The 26503-nt window shown below is 41.5% G+C and overlaps 1 protein-coding gene across 1 annotated transcript in view; it reads right to left on the bottom strand.

Annotated features, from left to right (window-relative positions):
* aox6 (aldehyde oxidase 6) overlaps window positions 1-26503 on the bottom strand; it is a 72308-nt gene that overhangs the window by 11622 nt on the left and 34183 nt on the right. Inside the window, exons 15-28 of the mRNA XM_080750724.1 lie at window positions 25300-25462; window positions 22716-22802; window positions 21644-21813; window positions 19866-19992; window positions 18783-18905; window positions 17752-17848; window positions 17342-17466; window positions 16440-16573; window positions 13669-13756; window positions 13481-13567; window positions 11713-11904; window positions 11251-11351; window positions 8862-8988; window positions 1218-1313 (exon numbers count right to left, since the gene is read on the bottom strand). Of these exons, the coding sequence (XP_080606850.1) occupies window positions 1218-1313; window positions 8862-8988; window positions 11251-11351; window positions 11713-11904; window positions 13481-13567; window positions 13669-13756; window positions 16440-16573; window positions 17342-17466; window positions 17752-17848; window positions 18783-18905; window positions 19866-19992; window positions 21644-21813; window positions 22716-22802; window positions 25300-25462 (1717 nt within the window). The remainder of the gene's footprint in view (window positions 1-1217; window positions 1314-8861; window positions 8989-11250; window positions 11352-11712; window positions 11905-13480; window positions 13568-13668; window positions 13757-16439; window positions 16574-17341; window positions 17467-17751; window positions 17849-18782; window positions 18906-19865; window positions 19993-21643; window positions 21814-22715; window positions 22803-25299; window positions 25463-26503) is intronic.

Below are 26503 nucleotides of genomic sequence, written 5' to 3'. Positions count from 1 at the left end.
CCAGCTGGATCAGAATAAATCATTACCTACTGTTGCTGCTGCCTCTTCAGTCCGCATTTTGAAGAAGTAATCCATTATTTTGAGGTTCAAGGGGAATGCAGAAGGCTTAATAATAATGCAATACCATAATATTTTAATGTCAGAGCTGTTCAGTGGTCACGTCAGCGAGTCCAGTCTGAGCACCGCAGCTGCAGGACTTCTGCGCTAATTGGGTCGTTAACTAGATGCGTCTTTGCTGGCATGTGGTAATTGATTATTTTGGAGAAAGATTCCCTTAGTATAAATATAGTATATAGACCTATATATTTTTAAAAGGCTTTCATACACTCTTGATATTTTTTAAATGAGGTTTGGTCTAATAGATCGCAATGTGCTATTTTCTGGGTGTTCATAACAATTACCGTATTACAATAATAATAATAATAATAATAATGATATAACATTTATTATAACATTTTGATTATTACCCCTATTATAGTTTGAGAAAGAAAAAATAACCAAATAATGGCCCAGCGCTGGCCAGTGCCAATATAAATAACAGCCTGTTACCAATAGCCGCCTGGTCCCTTTTAAGCGCCCGGGGTCCGACCCCATTTTGCGAAATAAACGCCCGGGCTACTAATTGGTGATTTACGGTATATCGAATTTAAATCATTGAATTGTATCTAGGGATGGGTATCGTCTGTGATACTTTTAATGGTATCGATTGCATGACGTCGATACTATCGGGTATCGGTTCACGTCAAAACGGACGATACCTCGTTTCAATACTCTGGAACTCACCCCTGGCCGGTCGCATCTGTAACAGTTGGGCTACTGAGAGTTTAATGACTGCTTTAGTAGGCTACACTCGTTACTGTGGAAAATAGCTGACAATAGCCTATAATGTTTATTATTATGATGATTATCCAACGCTCCGCCCCGCCACACTGTGTGATCATCATCATCACGTTAAACTTAAATCGAAAATGGTATCGAAAAAGGTATCGTATCGATTCAAAGGTGAACGATACCCATCCCTAATCGTATCGTATCACCATGAATGAACCAATATCGTCCATGTATCGTATCTTCAACCATGTATCGTATCTTCCACCATGTATCGTATCTTCAACCATGTATCGTGATGCGTATCGTACGGTTGTTAAAATGTATCGTTGCACCCCTAGTGCAGATGCCTGCCCAACACTGAGCATGTGGTTGCCATGGTAACGTACCTGCGTCATCTTGGTGTGAACTCCCTGACCCATCTCTGTCCCTCCGTGACTGACCAGAACAGAACCGTCTTTATAGACGTGGACCAGAGCTGCTCCCTGCACGCACGCACACACCCACGCACGCACGCACACACATACGCACACACACTCAAATCATTTACATACACTTTAAAGGTACGGTAAGTAATTTCATTTATTTCAAATATTAACAAAATGAATGGGTCTATGTTCTGATAGTACTAGTTACCATAGAGCAGGGGTGGGCAACTTTGATGATGGAGAGGGCCACTATAATTTCCACACTTTCTCCAGAGGGCCACATTACATATTGCTACATCCTACTTTGTCATTCTAGTATCTCATACAAAAGAAGCAAAAAATAGTAGATCAGCTATTTTTTGGCTTCTTTTGAATTGGAATCCTGAATAATTTTTTCTTATTTTTGATTTTTTGAATCCTGAAATGTAACATTTTGAATAAACACATTTAATTATATACTCATGTTAACTTTATGAACTTAAATACAAATACATTGGACATAAAAAACGACATTTTAATACTACTATACAAGTCATTAAAGGACAACTTTAGTTTTTTACAACAAGGGTTCATATTTTAGATTGTAATTAGAGAAAAGAAAAAGTGAGTGTGAAAATGTTTTCATTTGCTTCGTTCTATTGTTTTATCGTGTTTACCGTGCTAAAATGTGGGGCATGCGTAGGCATGGGGGCATGCGTACAAGTGGCTAAATATGTCTTTTTAGACACAATAAGCCAGCAGTTTCTTTATTGCTATTTACAGTAACACTTCTAGCCCCCATAAGTCACATCCAACCATGAAAGGTTGCGTTGTATCTTGGGAATGGGCTTATTCTGTGTAAAATGACATATTTGGCCACTTGTACGCATGCCCCCAACCACTGGAATAAGAATCTCTAAAACAATAGAAAGAAGTAAATGAAATAATTTTAACACTCATCTTTTATATTCTTTAATTACAATCTAAAATATGAACCCTTGTTGTAAAAAACTAAAGTTGTCCTTTAACACATTCCCCGCCATTTAACAATACCTTCGTACTCTACCATGCCTCCAGTCTCCATAGACTTCCATGTAATTCATAGTGCACGGATCATGCACACCCATGCCTAGATAATGCACCACGTGTGTCCACATTGCTCACAGCTTTCAAACAAAAAAATCCGAATGGAAATCCGTTCAGGCATTCATGAGATAGAAGCCATTATGTTTTCCTAAAATGTAAACAAAGATGGCTGCCATGTTTGATAGATGGGGTTGCTATGGGGGTTAAACATGCAATTTCGCGATTTCTATCATGCCTACTACATTTTTTTGGGGTCAAAAAAAATTGAAAAAAAAAATGTTTTGAATTTTTTTTTTCTTTTTTTCAAAATGGCGGAAATTCTCGGGACTATCGGGCCTGGCAGGGAAAGACATTGAAATAATCTCGGGACTATCGGGCCTGGCATGCAATGAGTTAAGCTACTAGATTAAGCGGGTCATGTTGTTTTTAATTGTAACAGCTGAAATCAATAATAGATCAGTATTCCAATATCAACCAGCGGGCCGCATTAAGTGAAGGTGGGGGCCGCATGTGGTCCCCGGGCCGCCAGTTGCCCATGTATGCTATAAATTGTCCCCTTATCCCCTGTGAGGAGAAAAAAGCAGTTTCAAAACAGGTTTTCCTCCAGCGGGGGCGGGTGCGTGTTTTTAACACATATGGTGCCAACCCCGAGTTTCCCGAGTTTGATTTCAAATAGACCGCCGTGCCAACCCCGAGTTTCCCGAGTTTGGGTTTAATTACTTAATTAGGTTAATTACACTCTCCCCCATCTTGTGACAAAGTTTGGTGCTTCTGTGATAAAAAATAAGTCAGAAATCACATATTCAACAAGTGATGTGAGCAAAAACAAAGACAAATGCTTCCCATGAACCACAATATTGCTAAACTATGGCTCAAATGGCTCAAATATCAAACTTCATTACTCGCTCTAAACCAGAAATGCCTTTCAGTGCTTTCCGTGCATTAGGCTAGTCAATTGCACCTTTATTACACACGATGGCGCTATTGTCAGATTAGTGGAAGCCCTGTTGTGTGAAACCAATGGATTGAAGCCAGGGTGTTTCCCCCAGGTCAAAACAACCTACTCGTGTTCATCATCCACCGCAAAAAAACTCAACCCCTACACTCTTAAAAATGTTGGGTCAAATGTTCAACCCTTTTGCTGGGTTGACACTGTTGGGTCAAAGGTTGGGTCAGTTTGACCAAACATTGGATTAAAAATACTTAAAATTAGTAAACCATCTGTTGGGCTATGGATGGCCCGCCCACATCATCAAATAAAATGCATTGAGTTCATAACCCAAGTGTTGGTATAGGCTTTTGAATTCGAGTTTACCCAACACATGGTTCACTGCATTGCACCAACTTGGGTTAAAATAGACCCGCCCTCTCTGTCTATCAACACATTGGTTTGTGAATTGCACCACTATTGGGTTAAACTAAGTGGGTGGGCAGTTACCCAGCATGCAACTGTGCTCCCATACAGATATTTTTTACAAACTTTTCCATTATTTTATGGTTTTAGATAGAGAAAACAACATTGTTTTGTAGATGATCGCAGTGGATGTAGCCCAGTCATAATCCCTAATTAAAAAATATATAAAAAAACAGTTGCTTACAGAAACAGAAACCATGACTAAGATGGTCCAGACTGACACATACAAACAGGTTTGCTGTTCTTTTAATGTGAAGCACCACATAATCTGTTGTGTTCAAAGTTGTGATATATTGCCATGATTAAATGCATAATTTACTCCGCATGCATTATTCCTTGAGTAGATTAAGCATGAAAATTGTCGTTGAAGAAAATGTTGTAAAAAAATGAATAAATTTAATGTGAATGAGCGTACAATCCCAACAACAAGGTCACTTTTAAGCCATTTTTGGGTGTTAGATTCCAACCCATCAGCAGTATCACATTAACCCAACAGCAAAGTTACTTTTAACCCATTACTTGGTTGTACAATCCCAACCCAACATGCTGGGTCACAGCCTTAACCCAACCCTGTTGGTCTGCAATAACCCATGTTGGGCTGGTCCAAAACAGTGTTACGTGTTGGGTTACATAAATAACCAACTTGGGTTGTTTTTGACCCAACAATTTTAAGAGTGTACCTATCGTTACAATATTCTGCAGCGTCATCATCATCACATCAAACTATAGTGGGTCGCTGTAATTTCGGCTTCATCACAACGTCACGTATCAAAGATCACATAGCAGCCCTGGAATTAGTCGGTCGCGGTGACAAACAACATATTCTTCCTCATCATCATCGTCATCACAACTAACTCTAGTGCTATCACGGGCTGCTGTGAATGTCCTGGCATTAGTGGGTCACTGTGACAAACATTTTCTACTTCATCAGTCATCACAACAATGTCAAAAGACGGTGGCGCTACAACAGCAGCTAGACAATCTACTTTTGCGTTCCTTCGACCCTGGAATACAAAACAAACAGCCACGATCAAAGGAAGAACCCATCGCCTGAACCTATATAATGGAGTCTAAAACATACCTGTTTGAGCGAGTTGTAGTCGGACATTTGTCACAGAGAGAGAGAGCGAGAGACCTCGGAGCAGAATGCAATATGTACGCGTCCATAGTAGCCTGGCCAGGCCCTGGAGCCATCGGACGGCGGCCTCTCCTCACTGTACCTCGTAGTGGATCTGGATCGCGTTCTTGTCTGGTTCCAACTTCAACTACGGAGGTAGTCCGACTCAGCGCAACACCGCGACCGCGGGTTGACCCACTGAGCCCTGGACGAGTGGACATGATGATCGAGCCCTATGAGAGAGCCCTATACAGCCAATACAGCATTCTGCTCCGAGGCCTGACACTGAGTCGGAGGTTTCTGAGCCAGAACCGGAGCCAGAACCACCAGAGGCGGACCCGGTCGCTTCTCCCCCAGAGAGTCCAGCTGGACCGTCCCCGCAGCCCACACATAGGCCCCGTCGTGAACGTGCCAAACCAGCAGCTCGTTAGGTAAATGTTTCTTTCTCTTTCTTCCCCCCCCCCCCCCCCCCTTCTGTTTCTGAAGTTATATTTGTATCGCGAACTGCCGGTATAGTAGTGATCCACGATTACATTTACATTTAGAATGTATCTATTCAATCATTCACAGATGTCGGAGAGTCCATTCAGCTCTCAGAAGTCGCTGTCTGAATCCTCCTGTGACTCAGGTGAAGAAGGCACACATCCCAGACTGCAACTTTCCAGTGAGTTTTTATTTCATATAGCATATATATATATATATATATATATATATATATATATATATATATATATATATATATCCTATATATAATCGTCAGATGAATCAATGTATGTTTTATAATCTAAGTTGCTCTGGGTAGGATAAATGTGTCTTCTAAACCCCTAAAACTTTTAGGCTAAAGGTGTAAATTGATTTGTGCTTTTTTCCCCCTCCCATCTGTTATTTATTTAGACTCAGAATCAGACGATACTGTTGGAGATAATGATGATGACCATCATGTGTCACGTGATGCCCCTGAAGGTAAGATTATTGTTTAGTAAAACGGTTATTGTGGTTTGTGTGTGTGTGTGTGAGAGAGAGAGAGGAGGGGGGAGGAAGAGAGAGAGAAAATGTTTTCTATTGGGGTGTGTGTGTGTGTGTGTGTGTGTGTGTGTGTGTGTGTGTGTGTGTGTGTGTGTGTGTGTGTGAGAGAGAGAAAGAGGGAGGGAGGAGAGAAATGGAGAGAGAGAGAGAGGGAGGGAGGGATAGAAAGAAAATGTATTGTGTGTGTGTGTGTGTGTGTGTGTGAGAGAGAGAGAGAGAGAGGGCGGGAGGGATAGGGAGAGAGAAAGAGGGAGGGAGGAGAGTAATGAAGGAGATAGAGAGAGGGAGGGAGGGATAGAAAGAAAGTGTGTGTGTGTGTGTGTGTGTGTGTGTGTGTGTGTGTGTGTGTGTGTGTGTGTGTGAGAGGGCGGGAGGGATAGAGGAAATGTATTTTATTGTGTGAGAGAGAGAGAGGGATAGAGAAAATGTATTGTGGTGTGTGTGAGAGAGGGAGGGAGGAGGAAGAAGAGAGAGAAATAGTGTGTGTGTGTGTGTGTGTGTGTGTGTGTGTGTGTGTGTGTGTGTGTGTGTGTGTGTGTGTGTGTGTGTGTGTGTGTGTGTGTGTGCGCGTGCGTGCGTGTGAGACACATTGTATTGTAAATGGATTTTATTTTTCTATATTTATAGGTAGTGGTTCGTGCAGAGGAGCCTACTGACTTCCCTTTGGAGAACTGAAAACTTTCCTTGGCCTGCTGTTTCTGACCGGCCTCATCTCAACTCACACGTGCACGCACGCAGCCTCTGAACTGTGAACATGCACACGCACGCAGCCTCTGAACTGTGAACACGCACGCAGCCTCTGAACTGTGAACACGCACGCAGCCTCTGAACTGTGAACACGCACGCAGCCTCTGAACTGTGAACATGCACACGAGCACGCATGCAGACTCTGAACTGTGAACGTGCACACGTACAGGCGCACGCATGCACGCGCGCACACGCACAATGTGAGAAACAATGTGAACAAGCCAGAGAAACACTGAACTAGCAAGAATACACTTGATTGAAAACGGTAAAGAAACAAAATAAACCAGTAAGACTCCCTAATCGGGAGATAAGCGACCGTTGGTCGCTTATCTCCACAAATAGGCCAAAAGTTTGTTTTACCAATTATTACACTCTATGTGAACATTTACATCAACAAATCCCAAGTACTATGCAGAACGACCCATTTCAAGTTTTTAATGTACAACAATATTTAGAAAATAGGTCTACAAGCTCACAATGCTACGCATTGTCCTCGTCCCTTATATTCCCATAGGTTATATGGAGATCTCAGTGTTTGTCAGTCCTTGTTCATTTATGCCCATATATGGACATCTCTATATCTACTGTAACAGTCCTTGTCCCTTTATGCCCGGAGATCTCTTAACTGTAAGTCCTTGTCCCTTTTATGCCCATATATGGATATTCCTGATGTCATCAGTATATGAACATATATGGGCTTTCTGATATGCCCATATATGGAGATCTCTTAACTGTAAGCCCTTGTCCCTTTTATGCCCATATATGGATATCCCTGATGTCATCCGTATATGCCCATATATGGGCTTTCTAATATGCCCATATATGGAGATCTCTGTATCTCCATATATGGGTATAAAAGGATACTGACATCAGGTTTGTTTATATTGGGTTGCTAGGTTTGACATCACAAACTCCATGGGCCATCTGACCTAGAAATCTATATTTGGGCATAGATGACTCATTGTGACCTCATCATGATTTCAATCGCTATAAAAGGACTCTCAGTGACATACACTCTCCACAGATAAAGCAGTCAACCAGCCTACCAGTCAACCCATTCTTTGATTACTTTGTACAACTAGATTAACTTTTCAATGGCATCCCCACTGGAATTGACCGAAATGTACGACAGACAATGCCGGTCTTATACCAGGAAAGAAGCATTTCTTCGACTCAGACCTTATCGCCAGGGTTGGCTTATAGCAGCTGTCGGTAGATAATGCCGGTCTTATATAAGGGTCATTTGTGTACGGTGTGATTTGCCATGGTTACTCATTGAAGTTGAATCTCCATATATGGAGATAACCTACGCATCACACTAAGTCTGACCTCACCAGCCCATATTTGGGCATGAGCAACTTATGTCTCCATATATGGAGATATGATGACATCACACAGTCCTCAGCCGATGATGTGGCGTGATGTCATACAATACACAAACGAGCCCAGATATGAGCAGGGCAAAGGTGTGACGTGTGACGTGTGACCGACCGACTGACCGACTGACCGACCGAACCGACCGACCGACGGACGGCCGGTGGAGGTTTTGATACTAAACTGCGACCTTACGGTCGCAAAAACACTTATTTGTCTTATTCTTTTGTATTTCTTTGAAGGAAAAATACTGTAAATACAATATTGAAGTCATTGAAGTCAAAGCTAAAAAGATCAAGTGAGTTTTCAGCCTGATACAGTATCATTCACTAAAAGCTGTTTTTCTCAAAACAAGGTCTAAAAAGGGGTCATTTTTGGCCGCTTTTTTTTTTGTCTGGCCTATAAATACAGAAGCGAACATCGTAGAAACATGGTTCTTGGACCGGGTGAAACTAGAGAATCTCCTCTTTCATTCGGTGTGTTGTGTGATTTTGTCACGATACAACTGAATGCTGAGGCTGTCTTCGAAGTTGGTCAAAAACATGGCAAGAGCACAGTACAGACAGAAATAAGCCATGGCAACAGATGCGTTAACACTTTTGAATGTCATTCAGGATGACGCCCAGACTGTGTATTAGTCATTGTAAACTTAATCAGCTCACTAAATATGTATCTGAAAACATTAGACTGCGTCTAAAGGCTATTGAGGCTACAAACAAAAACATTAGGCATCACGTGATTCAGATTTTGCCATCCCATCGCCTGAAGGGCTGGGCCCTTCTGATTGGTTCAGAAACACACAGGCTTCCGTTTCAGACTGATACTTCAAAATAAAATGACCAAAAAAGACAGACAGACAGACCTGGTTGAGGAAACTCTCTGCGAACGCGATTCCATATTTAATAGGAATCATTGCCATTCCTCTCTTCCTCCAGAGGTGGCGCTGGTTGAACTGCTCAGCGGCCATACGTCTGGCCTCGTAGTTTGACCTGAGTTTAAAGAACACCTCATCTCATTGGTCCGTTTAAACAACACTTAGGGCTCTATTTTGATTTTCTTAAGTAGCAGCTCTTATGCCTTAATTAAAGGGGAAGACCACCCATTTTCAATATTGAACTGTGTCATTAACTCATACCCTGCCAAAAAAGACGTTTTTATAATAAAAACGTCTTTTTCACTATGGACCTCCCTGCCAGACGTCTTCTGGAATTTTTTCTTCTGGAATTTTTTGAAAAAAAAAATTTTTTTTGGACCTCCAACAGTGTACTAAGCATGATCGCGATCGCGAAATTGCATGTTTAACCCCCATACCAACCCCATCTTTCAAACATGGCAGCCATGTTTGTTTACATTTGAAGAAAACATAAGGGCAGCCTTCTCCTGAATGCCTGAACGGATTTCCAATCGGATTTTTTTGTTTGAAAGCTGTGAAAAGCATGCACATGCATAGTGCATGATCTGTGCACGAATGTGTGCACCAGCGTGCACACTATTTTTTTAACCTTTTGTTGGTGAACCGGCAATACAAGAGGTCCCCACTTTAAATATGGCACCGACTGAGTTAATATACCAGAGGAGTTGTGTGGAAATAGAAACAAAGTTCCCCCCCTTCTGTGTTGCCTAGAACTGGAGGATTGATTTTGGGGTTTGTATTGTAAAGTACAACTTGATGACATCACACATTGTACTTTACAATACAAACTCCAAAATCAATCCTCCAGTTCTAGGCAACACAGAAGGGGGGGAATGTTTTTTTCTATTTCCACACAACTCCTCTAAGGTATATTAATGACATATTTCAATATTGAAAATGGGTGGTCTTCCCCTTTAACTTAAAGGCCTGTCCATACTGTCTCTGACCACCTCAACTACAAAATGACGTCACTCGCATCTTCTGAAAAGCATTACCCCGAATTAGAGTTCAAAAAGCTGCACGTCGTAAAGTCAGAACTCTCTGATGAGTGATATCCCTTACCATACCTTTAAAATCATCATACAAACAACACCTCATCTTATTGGTCCCTTTAAATCCTCATTCATCATTCATTTGAATAAAATAATCGATAAAACAAAAAGCCCAAATAACAGTTATAATATAATAATAGTTATAATAATAAATATAGAAATCTTTATAATAATAGTTATAATAAATATAGAAATGCAGTGGTTCTCAACCTGTGGGTCGGGAACCCCAGGGGGGGGGGGGGTCCTCAAATTATTTTGGGGGGTCCCCATATGATTAGCTTAATGTGTAACATTGTTTTCTCACTCAACAGTAAACAAACCTACATAAAGTTTAAGTGTATAGAGGGTATCTGCACATTTCTAAAGTGATAATTTAACTCTTTCTGTGCGAAAACCGAATAATCTCGGTTATTTTTTCCATTCCAATACTAATTTTTTAATCTATTTCGCTTACCCTGAGCTGCTAGTAGCGACGTGGGTGGTCCTGGCTCCTCCACCGCTTCCCAATGAGCCATTCTACTTGTCCCGATGATTTATTCCATTGAAAATGGTTTAGAAAAAAGTTTAGAGCCCCCCCAAAAAAACGCTGTTTCAGCAAGACGTATTAAGGATTACAAGAACCGACATTATTCGGTTCCTTTAGTAAAATGAATTAAATAATCGGAGGCATCAACGAAGCCCCGGTCTAATTTAGCATCCTAGCACAAGGCCGCGATTCTGTTTACACGGCACGTAATGGGAAGAAAAGGCTGCAGCACGCCGCCCACTCCAATAGAAAAACACATCTTTACAGCGGATTTTCTCCGGATTGTGTTCCGAGGCCAGCAGACAAGTTATTTTGGCGGCTGAATAACTTTAGATCGCTCTTCTAAAAAATTATATAGTCGATTGCTAACTGATAGCTAACTTCCTCCGGCTCGCTAGCATAGCACTCATTCGAGTGAAAAGCCAAGCCAGTTCAGGCTGGCGACCCGGATGTGATAGTGAATGCCTACGGGAGAATGGCTGGCACTCTAGCGGCACCTAGCGGCGCCCGGCAGCTATTGAGTTAAGGTCTAAAATTACAAATGAAACATTGGCCAAATTGTCAAATATTAGAGGCAGAAATGGTGAAAATAGCCGATTTACATGCTCACTGTAAGCATGTAGATCGTCTATTTTCACCATAGAACCGTGTTATACAAAATGTAATGCCTCGATTCTTAGTGCTCGTCAGGGTGGGGGTCCCCAGTTAAAATATGATTATTTTGGGGAGGGTTAGGGTTGTAATAGATATAATAACAGACCTGACTTTACACTCTCCCCAGCATCGCTGCAGATTCTCTGCATCAAAGTCCATCTTATAGTGGGTGACGGACGGTCCGCTGTACATGTTCACCTCCCGCACCTGGACACATGCATAAGGATCCTTATTACCCTGACTCACTGCTACATGTTCACCTCAAACACCTGCACACACGCATAAGGATCCTTATTACTCTGACTCACTGCTACATGTTCACCTCACGCAGCTGGACACATGCATAAGGATCCTTATTACTCTGACTCACAGCTACATGTTCACCTCACGCACCTGGACACATGCATGAGGATCCTTATTACCCCGACTCACACCACTGCTACATGTACACCTCATGCACCTGGACAGTAATGAACTGATGAAGTAATGAAGTAATAAGGTATTAAAAGTTATAACGTAATAATGTAATAAGGTAATAAGGTACTATGGTAATAAGGTAACAGAGTACCTGATGTGCAGGCCGTCGCAGCACCGCGGCTACGTCAGTGATCATGCTCTCTAGGACCATGATGCTTTGCGGCACGCCGAAGCCCCTGAAGGCGGTGTTGGAGGGCAGGTGAGTGTGACAGGCCACGCCCCTCCCACGCAGGTGAGGGATGTGATAGGCCGAGTCAATGTGAAGCAGGATCTTCTCCACCACCTGACACGCAGACAGACAGACAGACAGACAGACAGACAGACAGACAGACACGCAGACAGACAGACAGGCAGGCAGGCAGACAGACAGACAGACAGACAGACAGACAGACAGACACGCAGACAGACAGACAGGCAGGCAGACAGACAGACAGACAGACAGACAGACAGACAGACAGACAGACAGACAGACAGACAGACAGGCAGACAGGCAGGCAGGCAGGCAGACAGACAGACAGACAGAGGATGGATGGACATGTTTTTTTGTGTTTGTTTTTTTGCAAGTCTTTGAACATTTTTGAAAGCGAACATTTGTAACTCAAATATTTGCTTCTGGGGCGTCCCTGATACAATATTTTGAGATGGGGGGGGGGTCCCTGGAACAACATATTTTGAGATGGGGGTCCGTGGCCAAATACATGTAGTTTTGGGGGTCCTTGGCATGAAACATTTTGAGAACCACTTACAGAACCACTCTGTGCCGCGCTGTGAGCTTGTATATCTGCAATTTTTTTAATATTTAAAGCATAAAATATTGCGTAGTAATGTGTTCAGGCCTAAATGGGTTAAGCACACCCAGTGAGTTTGTAAACATGACCAACGAGTCAACGACAAAAAACTCCCATACCTTCTGGGAGAAACACAACAATGTGCAAACACAGCAGCAAGATGTGTGAACTGTTGCGATAAAAGAAGGCTTAGAGACTGGAACACAACCACCCTAAGGACTACAAACAATTGATTGGCATCTAGACCTACTGCACATACAGCATAAACAGAGTTGCTACCTTTAAATGCATTTTATTTTTTTATTTTCCTTCATTTGTATGCTATTAAAATTGTATTGAGAAAAATAAACGCTGATATTTGTTCCAAAAAGCTTCATACTCTGTATATACATAACGACAAAATGCGACATAGCTCGGTTTACACAATGCTGTACCCCCTCCAACTGTATATATGTTTCCCATTTTCAACTGGTTTTATTATGTTTTGAAACTTGCTTTGGCAATGTAAACGTACAGTATGTGTTCTCATGCCAATAAAGCTCCTTTGAATTGAAAAATGGATGGACAGACGGACGGACGGACGGACGGACAGACGGGTAGGTTGATTGACAGGTAAACTCACCAGTATTAGAGTTCTCAACGGGCTTGAAAATTAAGGTCCCTAACTGGGCCCTAACGGCCTGACTAGTTAGCATATATGTTAGGCCGTACCCGGCCCGAAAATGTCAATCAATCTATGGATGAATACCGATACCTGGTCGGGTACGTTCGGGTTCGGGCAGAATTTGAATCTATAGATTGACTGACAGGTAAACTCACCAATAGGGATTCATATATAGATTGACTGACAGGTAAACTTACCAAATGGGATTCATATATAGATTGACTGACAGGTAAACTCACCAATAGGGATTCATCTATAGATTGACTGACAGGTAAACTCGCCAATAGGGATTCATCTATAGATTGACTGACAGGTAAACTCACCAATAGGGATTCATCTATAGATTGACTGACAGGTAAACTCACCAATAGGGAGTCTTCTATAGATTGGCTGACAGGTAAACTCACCAATAGGGATTCATCTATGGTGTTCCCGGCGTTTGTAAAATACTGGATGTCAGCGGCCTGGATCCGCCCATCATCCATGAACCCCACCTACAACACACGACAACCAATCAGAAAGCACCCTGTAACACAACAACCAATCAGAAAAGACCCTGCAAAGCAGCAATAAAATAACAAATAATCTCAAGTACCTTGTAGCGTCCCAGGACAGGGTGTCTACCTCCAGTGATCAACATGTCCTCTCCTCTCTCCAGAACACACCGCACTGGACGACCCGTCCTGGAGAAGATAACATTGAATGTAAAACGCCCGTCCTGGAATTCAAACTAGGGGTGTAACGATATGGTAACTGAATCGAAAAAATAAAAAATAAAATAAAATTGCAATGATCTACTATTTCATTAGCAAAAGCAAAATATCGTACCGTTTTGGCTTTATGTCGTATCGTATTCTTTTAAAATGCAGTAATCGGTATCGAATCGTTTTGCAATGCAAATAATTGATTGTATGGAAACTAAGTATTTGTGCCTTGTATTTGTCAATTTTAACTCCCAAGGAGCCAAACTCGTTCAGTAATGAGTTAAGGCCACTAGGTGTCACCATGCCAAAAGGAGTTGTCTCGTCCCTGGACGAGACAATAGCCCCGTTTACATGCACGTTCTAATCGTATTAAAAACAAGATTTTAGATAAACCCGATCTAATTCTGCATGTATACACCTAAATAAACCCGATCAAAACCAACACGATTTATATTCTGATCGGATGCAGAGGGGTGGTCTAGACTTTTTTACGACCCGATCAAAAGGAAAATCCTTCCATGTATACACCTAACCCGATTAGAATGTGACATGTTCTTTCAGCAAAGCACGTGAAGCATATTGCTGATGAGCGCGACAGAGACAGAGGGGAGAGACACGCGCGCACACACCCACCCACACACACACCCCCACACACACACACACACACACACACAACGCAAAAAGTCACGAGAGAGAGAGAGAGAGAGAGAGAGAGAGAGAGAGAGGTTAACACACCGACCCAAAAACTCACTAAATGGACCTGTAGGCCTACTGCGTGTGGTGTGTGAGTGTGAGAGACAAAGAGAAATAGTCTATCGCAACTGGACGACCCTGTCCCGTTCATCTATCCTCCTGTCGAGTCCTGTGCGTCTTAGGTCAGATTGACCTGGCCACTAACTAATTGTCTTCTTGCGATCATAAATAACCTAAGAAACCACCAGCAAAATATCCTTTATGCTATTAGACATATCCTTCATCAGATAAATAATATTTAAAGGGGACTGGGTTAAGGGGATATAAGAGTCGATTTTAAAATGTTTATTATCGTGAATGCACTTGTCCATGAAGCCTATTATGTTCTATGGGCCGTCGCAAATATGGATTGTGACGTGATGATGATTATAATAATGATAGCTACATGCAGTGGTGGAAAAAGTAGTCTACTACATTTTTCAACTTGAGTAAAGGTATCAACACTGCAACGCAGAAATACTCCATTAACAAGTAAAAGTCCAGAATTCAGAATGTACTTGAGTAAAAGTGCGAAAGTATTGGCATCAAAATGTACTTAAAGTACCAAAAGTAAAAGTACAAAATGTTTGCAAATAGCAGATCTACAAGCTCACAACGCACCGCGATGCAACGCGTTGTGAGCTTGTAGATCGTCTATTTTCAAATAGCCATGGTAAAAAGTAGGGCTAAAGTGTTTTATGTATGTTTTATAATATTATCATTTATATCTAAAGCATTGGAAATTGGAAATACTCAAGTAAAGTACAAATACCTCAAAATGTTAAGTAAATGTAGCCTACTTAGTTATTTTACACCACTGCCTACATGTATACAGAACAATGCACATCCCCAATGATCTAATTAAAAGAGCATTGCAGCTTTTTTTCTCACTTTGGTGGGGCTGTGCATTTGCATTAGGCTCCATTATTATTACTATTATTAGATACAGGGAAATGCGATCACAAAACGATTTAAAAGTGGGCACATGTAAACACCAGATCGGATTGATCTCACCCCATGTAAACACTTGATCCAATACCTTCAATCGGGTTTATTTAGATCAGATTGGAATGAGGCTGTCATGTATACGGGGCTATTGAAGGGTTAACTGTACGTGCAGCTGCCTGCCCTCTGAATGACCCGAGTCCATACGTCACCCCGTAGCAGAGAGAGAGAGAGAGAGAGAGAGAGAGAGAGAGAGAGAGAGAGAGAGAGAGAGAGAGAGAGAGAGAGAGAGAGAGAGAGAATGGCACGACCTGGCTACATTGATTTCCATTCTACTCTGAAACATAAAAAGGGCTTTATCTCTGAATGAAGTGAAAAGAACGCCAGGGAAGCAGAGATCTGATTGTTTTCACGGCGACACTATAACGCGATGGTCAGCCCCCGTTTGGATTTTAGTTTTGCGAGCGTCTGTGAACAAAGGGATTATCTTCCTCAATCGTCAGTGGACACCCACGTGCACACGCACGAAGCTTCCGAGGCTCTTCAAAATAAAGCGTGAGTGAACGGCGGCAGCAGCAACAGCTAGAAATGTTATAAACCTGAGCAGCCCATGTGTTAAGAGGGAAAATGAAAAAGAGGGTCTAATTACTTTGCCATTCCATATATCTACTCTTGGTCTATTGATAAACGTGTGTAATCTCTGTGTTCATGTCAAGGTGGGTTTGTCCATATGTGTTGAAATATAATGTCCATGTATTTGCTAGATAATCACAGCGTTTACTTCCATAATAATAGATTGTTTCATACGTTTTACACAGATTTCATTTTACAATATCACCATTCCTGTGTGTGCGTGCGTGCGGGCATGCGCAGTTGCTAGGGGGATAACATACCGATACTCATATGGTGCTACAGAGCAGAAGAATGCTAGGGTGATGACATACTGTACTTATATGATGGTTGCTATGGGGCGATAACAACATACTTATATGCAGCTACAGAGGTGATGGATGCTAGGATTGCGGTCTTGGTGACTTTTCCTCCAAAAGCTCCTCCAAGTCTTTTCACGTGAACGCTCACTCTGTTGGATGGGATGGCCAGCGTCTCTGCAACACTCTCCTAAAAACACATTAAAACATGTTAAAATGGATGGCCAGCATCTCAGCAACACACTCCTAAAATCACATTAAAACACGTTAAAATGAATGGCCAGCGTCACATCAACACTCTCCTAAAATACATTAAAAACACGTTATAATAGCATCTCAGCAACACACTCCTAAAACACATTAAAAACACACTAAATCACGCTAAAAACACGTTAAAATGGATGGCCAGCATCTCTGCAACACACTCCTAAAAACACATTAAAAACACACTAAAACACGCTAAAAACACGTTAAAATGAATGGCCAGCGTCACATCAACACTCTCCTAAAATACATTAAAAACACGTTATAATAGCATCTCAGCAACACACTCCTAAAACACATTAAAAACACACTAAATCACGCTAAAAACACGTTAAAATGGATGGCCAGCATCTCTGCAACACACTCCTAAAAACACATTAAAAACACACTAAAACACGCTAAAAACACGTTAAAATGAATGGCCAGCGTCACATCAACACTCTCCTAAAATACATTAAAAACACGTTATAATAGCATCTCAGCAACACACTCCTAAAACACATTAAAAACACACTAAATCACGCTAAAAACACGTTAAAATGGATGGCCAGCATCTCTGCAACACACTCCTAAAAACACATTAAAAACACACTAAAACACGCTAAAAACACGTTAGAATGGATAGCCAGTGTCTCTGCAACACACAGGGTATTGCGTATGTGGATCATATAGTAAACGTATAGAACATGCGTACCTGTGTATAAGCAGGGTGTTGCGTGGACACATACACTTTAAATTCGTTGTCTTCTCCGACAGGAAGGACCAGCATGCTTTGTGTCTCCATGTAGAAATGTTCCTGACCGCCCAAGGAGATCTGTCCTGAAAATAAAAATAATAATAATAAAAATCGACATGCCGAGCGTTGCGATGTCCCCGTCAATCGACTCAGCACCGATAGGGACAGAATCTTAAATTAACTTCCCCCCTAGTCTCGGTACCCCCGAGACAACATGCTAAGCTAAGGCAACACTGTGGTTTTACGGGTGGTAAGCCTGTAGCTCCCGTTTAAAGGCCACTTTCCGCCTCTCGCCATTCCTTTTTCAATTTAGCTGATTTTTCAATCGTACTGTAACATATATACATATATATATTTGTATAATTTACCTTCATGAACATGATCAGCAGTGTCAAATGCCTTTGTAACGTCGCCTCTCTCTATCATTCTATGAGGTTCATAGAAGGACTTCCTCTCGATGGCTTCCTGTTGAACACACACACACACACACACACACACACACACACACACACACACACACACACACACACACACACACACACACACACACACACACACACACACACACACACACACACAATCCCACCCTTCATTCTGATTGTCTGAATAAACACGGACATACCATCACTGCACCCACGTCTTGTTTACGATAAGATCTGTTTACGACTACAGGGGACATTCAGTCGTAAACAGATCTTATCGTATAGTCGCCAAAGACAGCACAGCAGTTTAAAAAAAGAAAGAAAAAAGAAAAAGACTGATTGCAGGGCAAGAAAATAAAGTAGCTTGATGGATTGCAAAGTACACCGTGATGATGTCATCCCGGCGTACTTTGCAATACAAACCCCCAAATTAATCCTCCAGTTCAAGGCAACACAGAAGGGGGAGAGACTTTTTTCTCAAAGGTATATTAATGACATAGTTCAATATTGAAAATGGGTGGTTCTCCCCTTTAAAGGGGGCGTGACATGGCCAAAACAGCTAATTATGGCTATCAAATTAGCATTTTTTTTTTAATGATGTCATGTACCCCCATGTTAAATTATCCAATCAAATGATGCAGTACAATCAACAGCCTATCACTGGGGGCTCTGTGTTGCTGCCGACAGGCCCATACAGCTACTGTTGATGGGCCTGTCGGCAGTAACAGCCGGCTCCACCCCCTTTCCAAACCGTTTCAACAAAGACCACGTGACCTACTGTACCATAATGTTACATTTCGGCCGGTGTCACCACTCCTTTAAGTAAAACCTCTGAGTACTACTTCCACTAATTCAAACGAAGTGAACTATGAACCTACCTCCACAGTGAATACGGGATGAGGCATTACGGATCTCTAATGTTAATAACTGTCCATTACTGACCTCTAGTGTTGATAACAGGGCAGTGCGTACTGTACCTCCACAGTGAATATAGGGTCAGGCAGGTCTTCATAACGGATCTTCACGGCTGCAGCTCCTCGTTTAGCGTGAGCCTTGGTGTCTGCGACCACCGCACAGATCATCTGCCCCACGCACGACACCTGTCAGAACATACAACCTTTATACAGTGCAGGGATCTTCAACAGGGGGTCCTCAGAGTTACTACAGGGGTATATATATATATATATATATATATATATTAGAGATGTTACCGATCAATCGGCAATGGATCGGATCGGGCCGATCAAAGCGTGATCGGCGATAATCGGTGGTTTAGATCAAAAGGTAAATTCACCGATCCGATCGGATCGGTGCATCCGATCAACCAGCCGTTCAGTATGCCCACTTGAGGCCATTTTGGGGTATTGATTTCCACAGTGCTGAAGGAATAATTAGTTACTGCTATGATAATAAATACATAGTAATGCTGGTAAATAACTATAAGGCAAATATATAAATTAATTCATGAGTGAGTGAATGAATGAATTAAAGTTAAAACATTAACATTTAGAAAATATAAATAATAACTTGATCGGATCGGTGATTGATCGGTATCGGGTGATCAAACTTTTGTGATCGGTGCTCGCTGATCGGTTCCAAAAAACCTGATCGGACCATCCCTATATATATATATATATATATATATATATATACACACTGTACATAAACTGTATCTTAGGGGGGAAGATTTACAGTAGCCTACATATTTGACATACATGTAAGGTTCTATACAGTAACATGTTTTTTCAGATTCAGATTACTTTATTAACCATTGTGTAATACACATAGGAATTTGCTTTGGCATACTACATTTTTGCATTCAAATCAATTTTTTTCCACATATAACAAAAACAAACAAACACACCGACAGAACGCAACACACGTAGTTGAAAACAATATTTACAGGGATGAACCTGAGACTAACATGTTTGAGAACCCCTGGGCCACACACACACACACACACACACACACACACACACACACACACACACACACACACACACACACACACACACACACACACACACACACACACACACACACACAGTACAGTACAGTACCTGGGTTTGGGCCAGCAGATCCTCATGGTATCCAAACATGGTCCTGACCTTTTGACCTGGGATGTCTGAGTGTGTGATGACGTCAACAACACCTGGAACCCGTAGAGCTTCACTGGTGTTCACCTCACTGTTGACATAACATAACGTAATATAATGGAACCTGTAGAGCAGGGTTCCCCAATTAGTTTTCCCCCAGGGGCCGAATTATGTCCAGGGTACCAAGCCGAGGGCCACAGCATTGAATTATGTCCAGGGTACCAAGCCGAGGGCCACAGCATTGAATTATGTCTAGGGTACCAAGCCGAGGGCCACAGCATTGAATTATGTCCAGGGTACCAAGCCGAGGGCCACAGCATTGAATTATGTCCAGGGTACCAAGCCGAGGGCCACAGCATTGAATTATGTCTAGGGTACCAAGCCGAGGGCCACAGCATTGCAGGGGGCGACGGTGGCGTTCCCGATACTCCAGCGACAGTTTTCGTCGTTGTCCGGTGAAAATCTTTTATGTCCAAAACCGTTCGTTTTGAATTTATCATTTTAAAAATGATTTAAACTAGTGAAAACAGCCAATCTACAAGCACACAACGCCTCGCACCGCGAGGCGTTGTGTGCTTGTAGATCTGCTGTTTTCACTACTTTTGTGTGACGGCCTTGTATGATTTGCGAAAGAACGTACACATTTGGAGATACGAGATTTCCACCCGACAACGATGATATACTAGTGTTGTTGCTGCTCTTATACCACCATTATTACTGGGGTTGGTGGGGGCCAGACAGTAACGCTTCACTGGTGTTCACCTCACTGTTGACATAACGTAGCGTAACATATAGCGTAGCACAAGTAAGCTGCCCTAAGGGCGAGAAATGGCCTCGCTCGAAACAACAGAGACTGACACAATGGCCTCTGTCCATATGGGCCTAATATTGATGACATCAGAGATCTCCATATATCAGCATGAAAAGGAATTAATTTGCAAGTGTGACCGGGTACATGATCTTAGCGTGTTCTCTGGTACATACATGATGTTAGCGTGTGCTCTGGTACATACATGATGTTAGCGTGTGCTCTGGTACATACATGATGTTAGCGTGTGCTCTGGTACATACATGATGTTAGCGTGTGCTCTGGTACATACATGATCTTAGCGTGTTCTCTGGTACATACATGATGTTAGCGTGTGCTCTGGTACATACATGATGTTAGCGTGTGCTCTGGTACATACATGATGTTAGTGTGTGCTCTGGTACATACATGATGTTAGCGTGTGCTCTGGTACATACATGATGTTAGCGTGTGCTCTGGTACATACATGATGTTAGCGTGTGCTCTGGTACATACATGATCTTAGCGTGTTCTCTGGTACATACATGATGTTAGCGTGTGCTCTGGTACATACATGATGTTAGCGTGTGCTCTGGTACATACATGATGTTAGCGTGTGCTCTGGTACATACATGATGTTAGCGTGTGCTCTGGTACATACATGATGTTAGCGTGTGCTCTGGTACATACATGATGTTAGCGTGTGCTCTGGTACATACATGATGTTAGCGTGTGCTCTGGTACATACATGATGTTAGCGTGTGCTCTGGTACATACATGATGTTAGCGTGTGCTCTGGTACATACATGATGTTAGCGTGTGCTCTGGTACATACATGATGTTAGCGTGTGCTCTGGTACATACATGATGTTAGCGTGTTCTATGGTACATACATGATCTTAGCGTGTGCTCTGGTACATGCATACATGATCTTAGCGTGTGTTCTGGTACATACATGATGTTAGCGTGTGCTCTGGTACTGGTGACCAGCACCATGAACAGCTCTTCAGAGGTCACGGGAAGGTCATCACAGTAGACCGCCTCCCCCGTGGCCTGGCTCACTGCAGAGCGGTGCATTATGGGTCGCCCCACTGGGTCCTGCTGGCTCTGTGTGTCTGGAACCTTCTGTTTAATTAGCATATTAATTAATGTTTCATTAACAAATTCTGTTTCATTAGCATATTAAAGGAGCTATAGTCAACTTTTTCATTGTAGGGCCGACACTTTGTTTACATCCTAGTCTATAGACTAGAATGTAAACAAAGTGTCGGTCTGACAATGGCCAAAATGATTATTTTATCATTATTTTAAGCTTTTTGTGGTCATTTTTTAATAGAAACACATTATATGAACCTTATTCTTTTTATAAAATATTTTCGAAACATTATTTATTTTAGCATCCGTTTTTTAAGAAAAAGTTGACTATAGCTCCTTTAATGTTGCATTAACAAATTTGGTTTAATTAACATATTAATGTTTCATTAACAAATTCTCTGCCGAGAAAGAATCACCAAAAAGTCCACACTGCATTTTCAGTTTTTTTAGGATTTGTTTAAGATTAGGCAGGATTACTTAATAAAATAATGATTACTAAACTAATTTGCTGCCTTTAAAAAATGGCCACTTTCAGGCTGAACTGCCCCTTTCACCCATAATAACAATAATCATTTATAATAATAATGCACGCCCATGCATAGATCATGCACCACGTGTGTGCACGCCATTCACAGCTTTCAAACTAAAAAATCCGCTTGGAAATCCGTTCAGGCATTCATGAGATAGCAGCCATTAAGATGGCAACAAACATGGCTGCCATGTTTGAAAGATGGGGTTGGTATGGGGGTTAAACATGCAATCATGCCTAGTAGATAGAAGGAAGTAAAAAAAAGAAACTCGGGAAACTCGGGCGTGGCGGCATCAGAGTCAGACAACGGGAATAACTTGGGAGACTGGCAGACTTGGCAGTCTATGAGTTAATACAGTAATGGATTACTTAATAAAGTAATGCATCAGGGTGGATTAATTACCTGGAACTCTTGCAGGCTGGGTGTGAAGGTTCTGGGCAGAGGTTCAATCGCACTGCAGTCTGAGGGTGAAATGTCTACCTCCACACCCTGACACACACACACGCACACATGCACACACACGCACAAACCTTTGTCATATAATCGGTTCAGGAATATAAAAGAAGACATATAACAGGTATTTTTACAATCACTTGCTTTTCGATGTGCACAGTACATAATTTTCTTGAGGCAGTTAAACAGCGGCAGGTATAGTTTCAGTCTCAGAGCTATTGCAGACAGGTAGAAACGTAATTTGTGCTCTTTAGATGCCTCTATAAAGTTCTACAGCGTACACAGCGAAAAGAAACACAGCAGAAAACAATGTGTGACATGTTTTTTTTTATTCTCCTGAACTGAGTATTTTATTCAGATCGTTATATAATTCTATCGTTCAGAAATAGTGTTTGTTCATGAGCTGTCCAGCCGGCTCTCCAAAGTTATTCACCGAACTTACGGTGTTAGTTTGCCACCGAGTTTGACGAGAATCTGCAGACTGGAACTGTAGGGTAGAGAAGTGTTGGTCCGTTATAGAGCGGAGCGGAAATGATTCAAAGCTGATTTCACTGATTGACCAATCAGAATCAAGCATTCAACCAAGCCGTGTAATATGTTAAAGATGCAGTACCAAGATTTTTTCTGGGGGTGGGTCTAACGAATATCTAATCAGCACAGCAGTTGAAACTATTTCAAACAAAGTTCACACACGACAGGCACACACACACGCGCGTGCTTCACCAAGCTGTTAATGTTGATTAAATTGTTCTGGTCGCAGTTCTGTGTGGAATCAGTCACTGGCACTGACAGAGACACAAACACAAACACCGCGGCTGTGCGTCGCGATCACCGTGCGTCGCGATCACTCTCGCGCGTGCACGCTCACAAAAAAGTCCCTCCCCCGTAAATCGTTTAGATTAGGGCACAGTTTCAGACTAAAGCGTGAGCTGAGTCTGAAATCAGGCTACTATGTTACCATATGTTTCAGTATAAGGTATGCTATGTTACCATATGTTTCAGTATAAGGTATGCTATGTTACCATATTATGTTTCAGTATAAGGTATGCTATGTTACCATATGTTTCAGTATAAGGTATGCTATGTTACCATATGTTTCAGTATAAGGTATGCTATGTTACCATATGTTTCAGTATAAGGTATGCTATGTTACCATATGTTTCAGTATATGCTATGTTACCATATGTGTCCCAGTTTCCCTGAGGGTCAGTCATCTCGGAAAGTACAGCTTTAGACAGGGGCTGAAAATATATATATATATTTTTCTCACTAAAATGTGATAAAGCCACTAAAGCATTTCATAAATATCAGGCTACTTTTCACTTAAACGCCAGAGCTTAACTCTGCATGTAAATAAGACTTTTTTTAATTAATGTGAGAGATCGGGACATAATTCTGTTGGTCTTTTACTCAAGTACATTTTTAATTCTGGACTTTTACTTGTAACAGAGTGATTCTACATTGCAGTATTGATACTTTTACTTAATTATAAAATGTAGGTACTTTTTTTTTGTTTCAGTATAAGGGTATGTTACCGTATGTTATGTTACCATACCATACCGTTTCAGTATAAGGTATGCTATGTTACCATATGTTTCAGTATAAGGTATGCTATGTTACCATATGTTTCAGTATAAGGTATGCTATGTTACCATATGTTTCAGTATAAGGTATGCTATGTTACCATATGTTTCAGTATAAGGGTATGTTATGTTACCATACCATATGTTTCAGTATAAAGGTATGCTATGTTACCATATGTTTCAGTATAAGGGTATGTTATGTTACCATACCATGTTTCAGTATAAGGGTATGTTATGTTACCATACCATATGTTTCAGTATAAAGGTATGCTATGTTACCATATGTTTCAGTATAAGGGTATGTTATGTTACCATAACATATGTTTCAGTATAAGGGTATGTTATGTTACCATATGTTTCAGTATAAGGGTATGTTATGTTACCATATGTTTCAGTATAAGGTATGCTATGTTACCATATGTTTCAGTATAAGGTATGCTATGTTACCATATGTTTCAGTATAAGGTATGCTATGTTACCATATGTTTCAGTATAAAGGTATGCTATGTTACCATATGTTTCAGTATAAGGGTATGTTATGTTACCATAACATATGTTTCAGTATAAGGGTATGTTATGTTACCATATGTTTCAGTATAAGGGTATGTTATGTTACCATATGTTTCAGTATAAGGGTATGTTATGTTACCATATGTTTCAGTATAATATTACCATATGTTTCAGTATAATATTACCATATGTTTCAGTATAATATTACCATATGTTACAGTATAATATTACCATATGTTTCAGTATAATATTACCATATGTTTCAGTATAATATTACCATATGTTTCAGTATAATGTTACCATATGTTTCAGTATAAGGGTATGTTATGTTACCATACCATATGTTTCAGTATAAGGGTATGTTATGTTACCATATGTTTCAGTATAATATTACCATATGTTTCAGTATAATATTACCATATGTTTCAGTATAATATTACCATATGTTTCAGGGCGGTCAGGACTTCCAGGTAGAAGGTGAACATCAGACTGAGGGTCAGGGAGGTCCTGAAGGCCTCCATTCCTCCAGGAGAACCAGCAGGAAGCTCCACCTCCTGTAGGAGAACCTGGTACACCTCCCTGAAAGTCTGCTCCTCCCACCTCCTGAAACATGATGACACATCATTAAGCTCCTCCCACCTCCTGAAACATGATGACACATCATTAAGCTCCTCCCACCTCCTGAAACATGATGAAACATCATTAAGCTCCTCCCACCTCCTGAAACATGATGAAACATCATTAAGCTCCTCCCACCTCCTGAAACATGATGACGCATCATTAAGCTCCTCCCACCTCCTGAAACATGATGACACATCATTAAGCTCCTCCCACCTCCTGAAACATGATGACGCATCATTAAGCTCCTCCCACCTCCTGAAACATGATGAAACATCATTAAGCTCCTCCCACCTCCTGAAACATGATGACGCATCATTAAGCTCCTCCCACCTCCTGAAACATGATGAAACATCATTAAGCTCCTCCCACCTCCTGAAACATGATGAAACATCATTAAGCTCCTCCCACCTCCTGAAACATGATGAAACATCATTAAGCTCCTCCCACCTCCTGAAACATGATGACACATCATTAAGCTCCTCCCACCTCCTGAAACATGATGACGCATCATTAAGCTCCTCCCACCTCCTGAAACATGATGACACATCATTAAGCTCCTCCCACCTCCTGAAACATGATGACGCATCATTAAGCTCCTCCCACCTCCTGAAACATGATGACACATCATTAAGCTCCTCCCACCTCCTGAAACATGATGAAACATCATTAAGCTCCTCCCACCTCCTGAAACATGATGACACATCATTAAGCTCCTCCCACCTCCTGAAACATGATGAAACATCATTAAGCTCCTCCCACCTCCTGAAACATGATGACACATCATTAAGCTCCTCCCACCTCCTGAAACATGATGAAACATCATTAAGCTCCTCCCACCTCCTGAAACATGATGAAACATCATTAAGCTCCTCCCACCTCCTGAAACATGATGAAGCATCATTAAGCTCCTCCCACCTCCTGAAACATGATGAAACATCATTAAGCTCCTCCCACCTCCTGAAACATGATGAAGCATCATTAAGCTCCTCCCACCTCCTGAAACATGATGAAACATCATTAAGC

This window comes from Nannobrachium achirus (genome assembly GCF_963921795.1).
Source record: "Nannobrachium achirus genome assembly, chromosome: 20".
Lineage (NCBI taxonomy): Eukaryota > Metazoa > Chordata > Actinopteri > Myctophiformes > Myctophidae > Nannobrachium > Nannobrachium achirus.
This window is presented reverse-complemented; position numbering and strand designations above follow the sequence as displayed.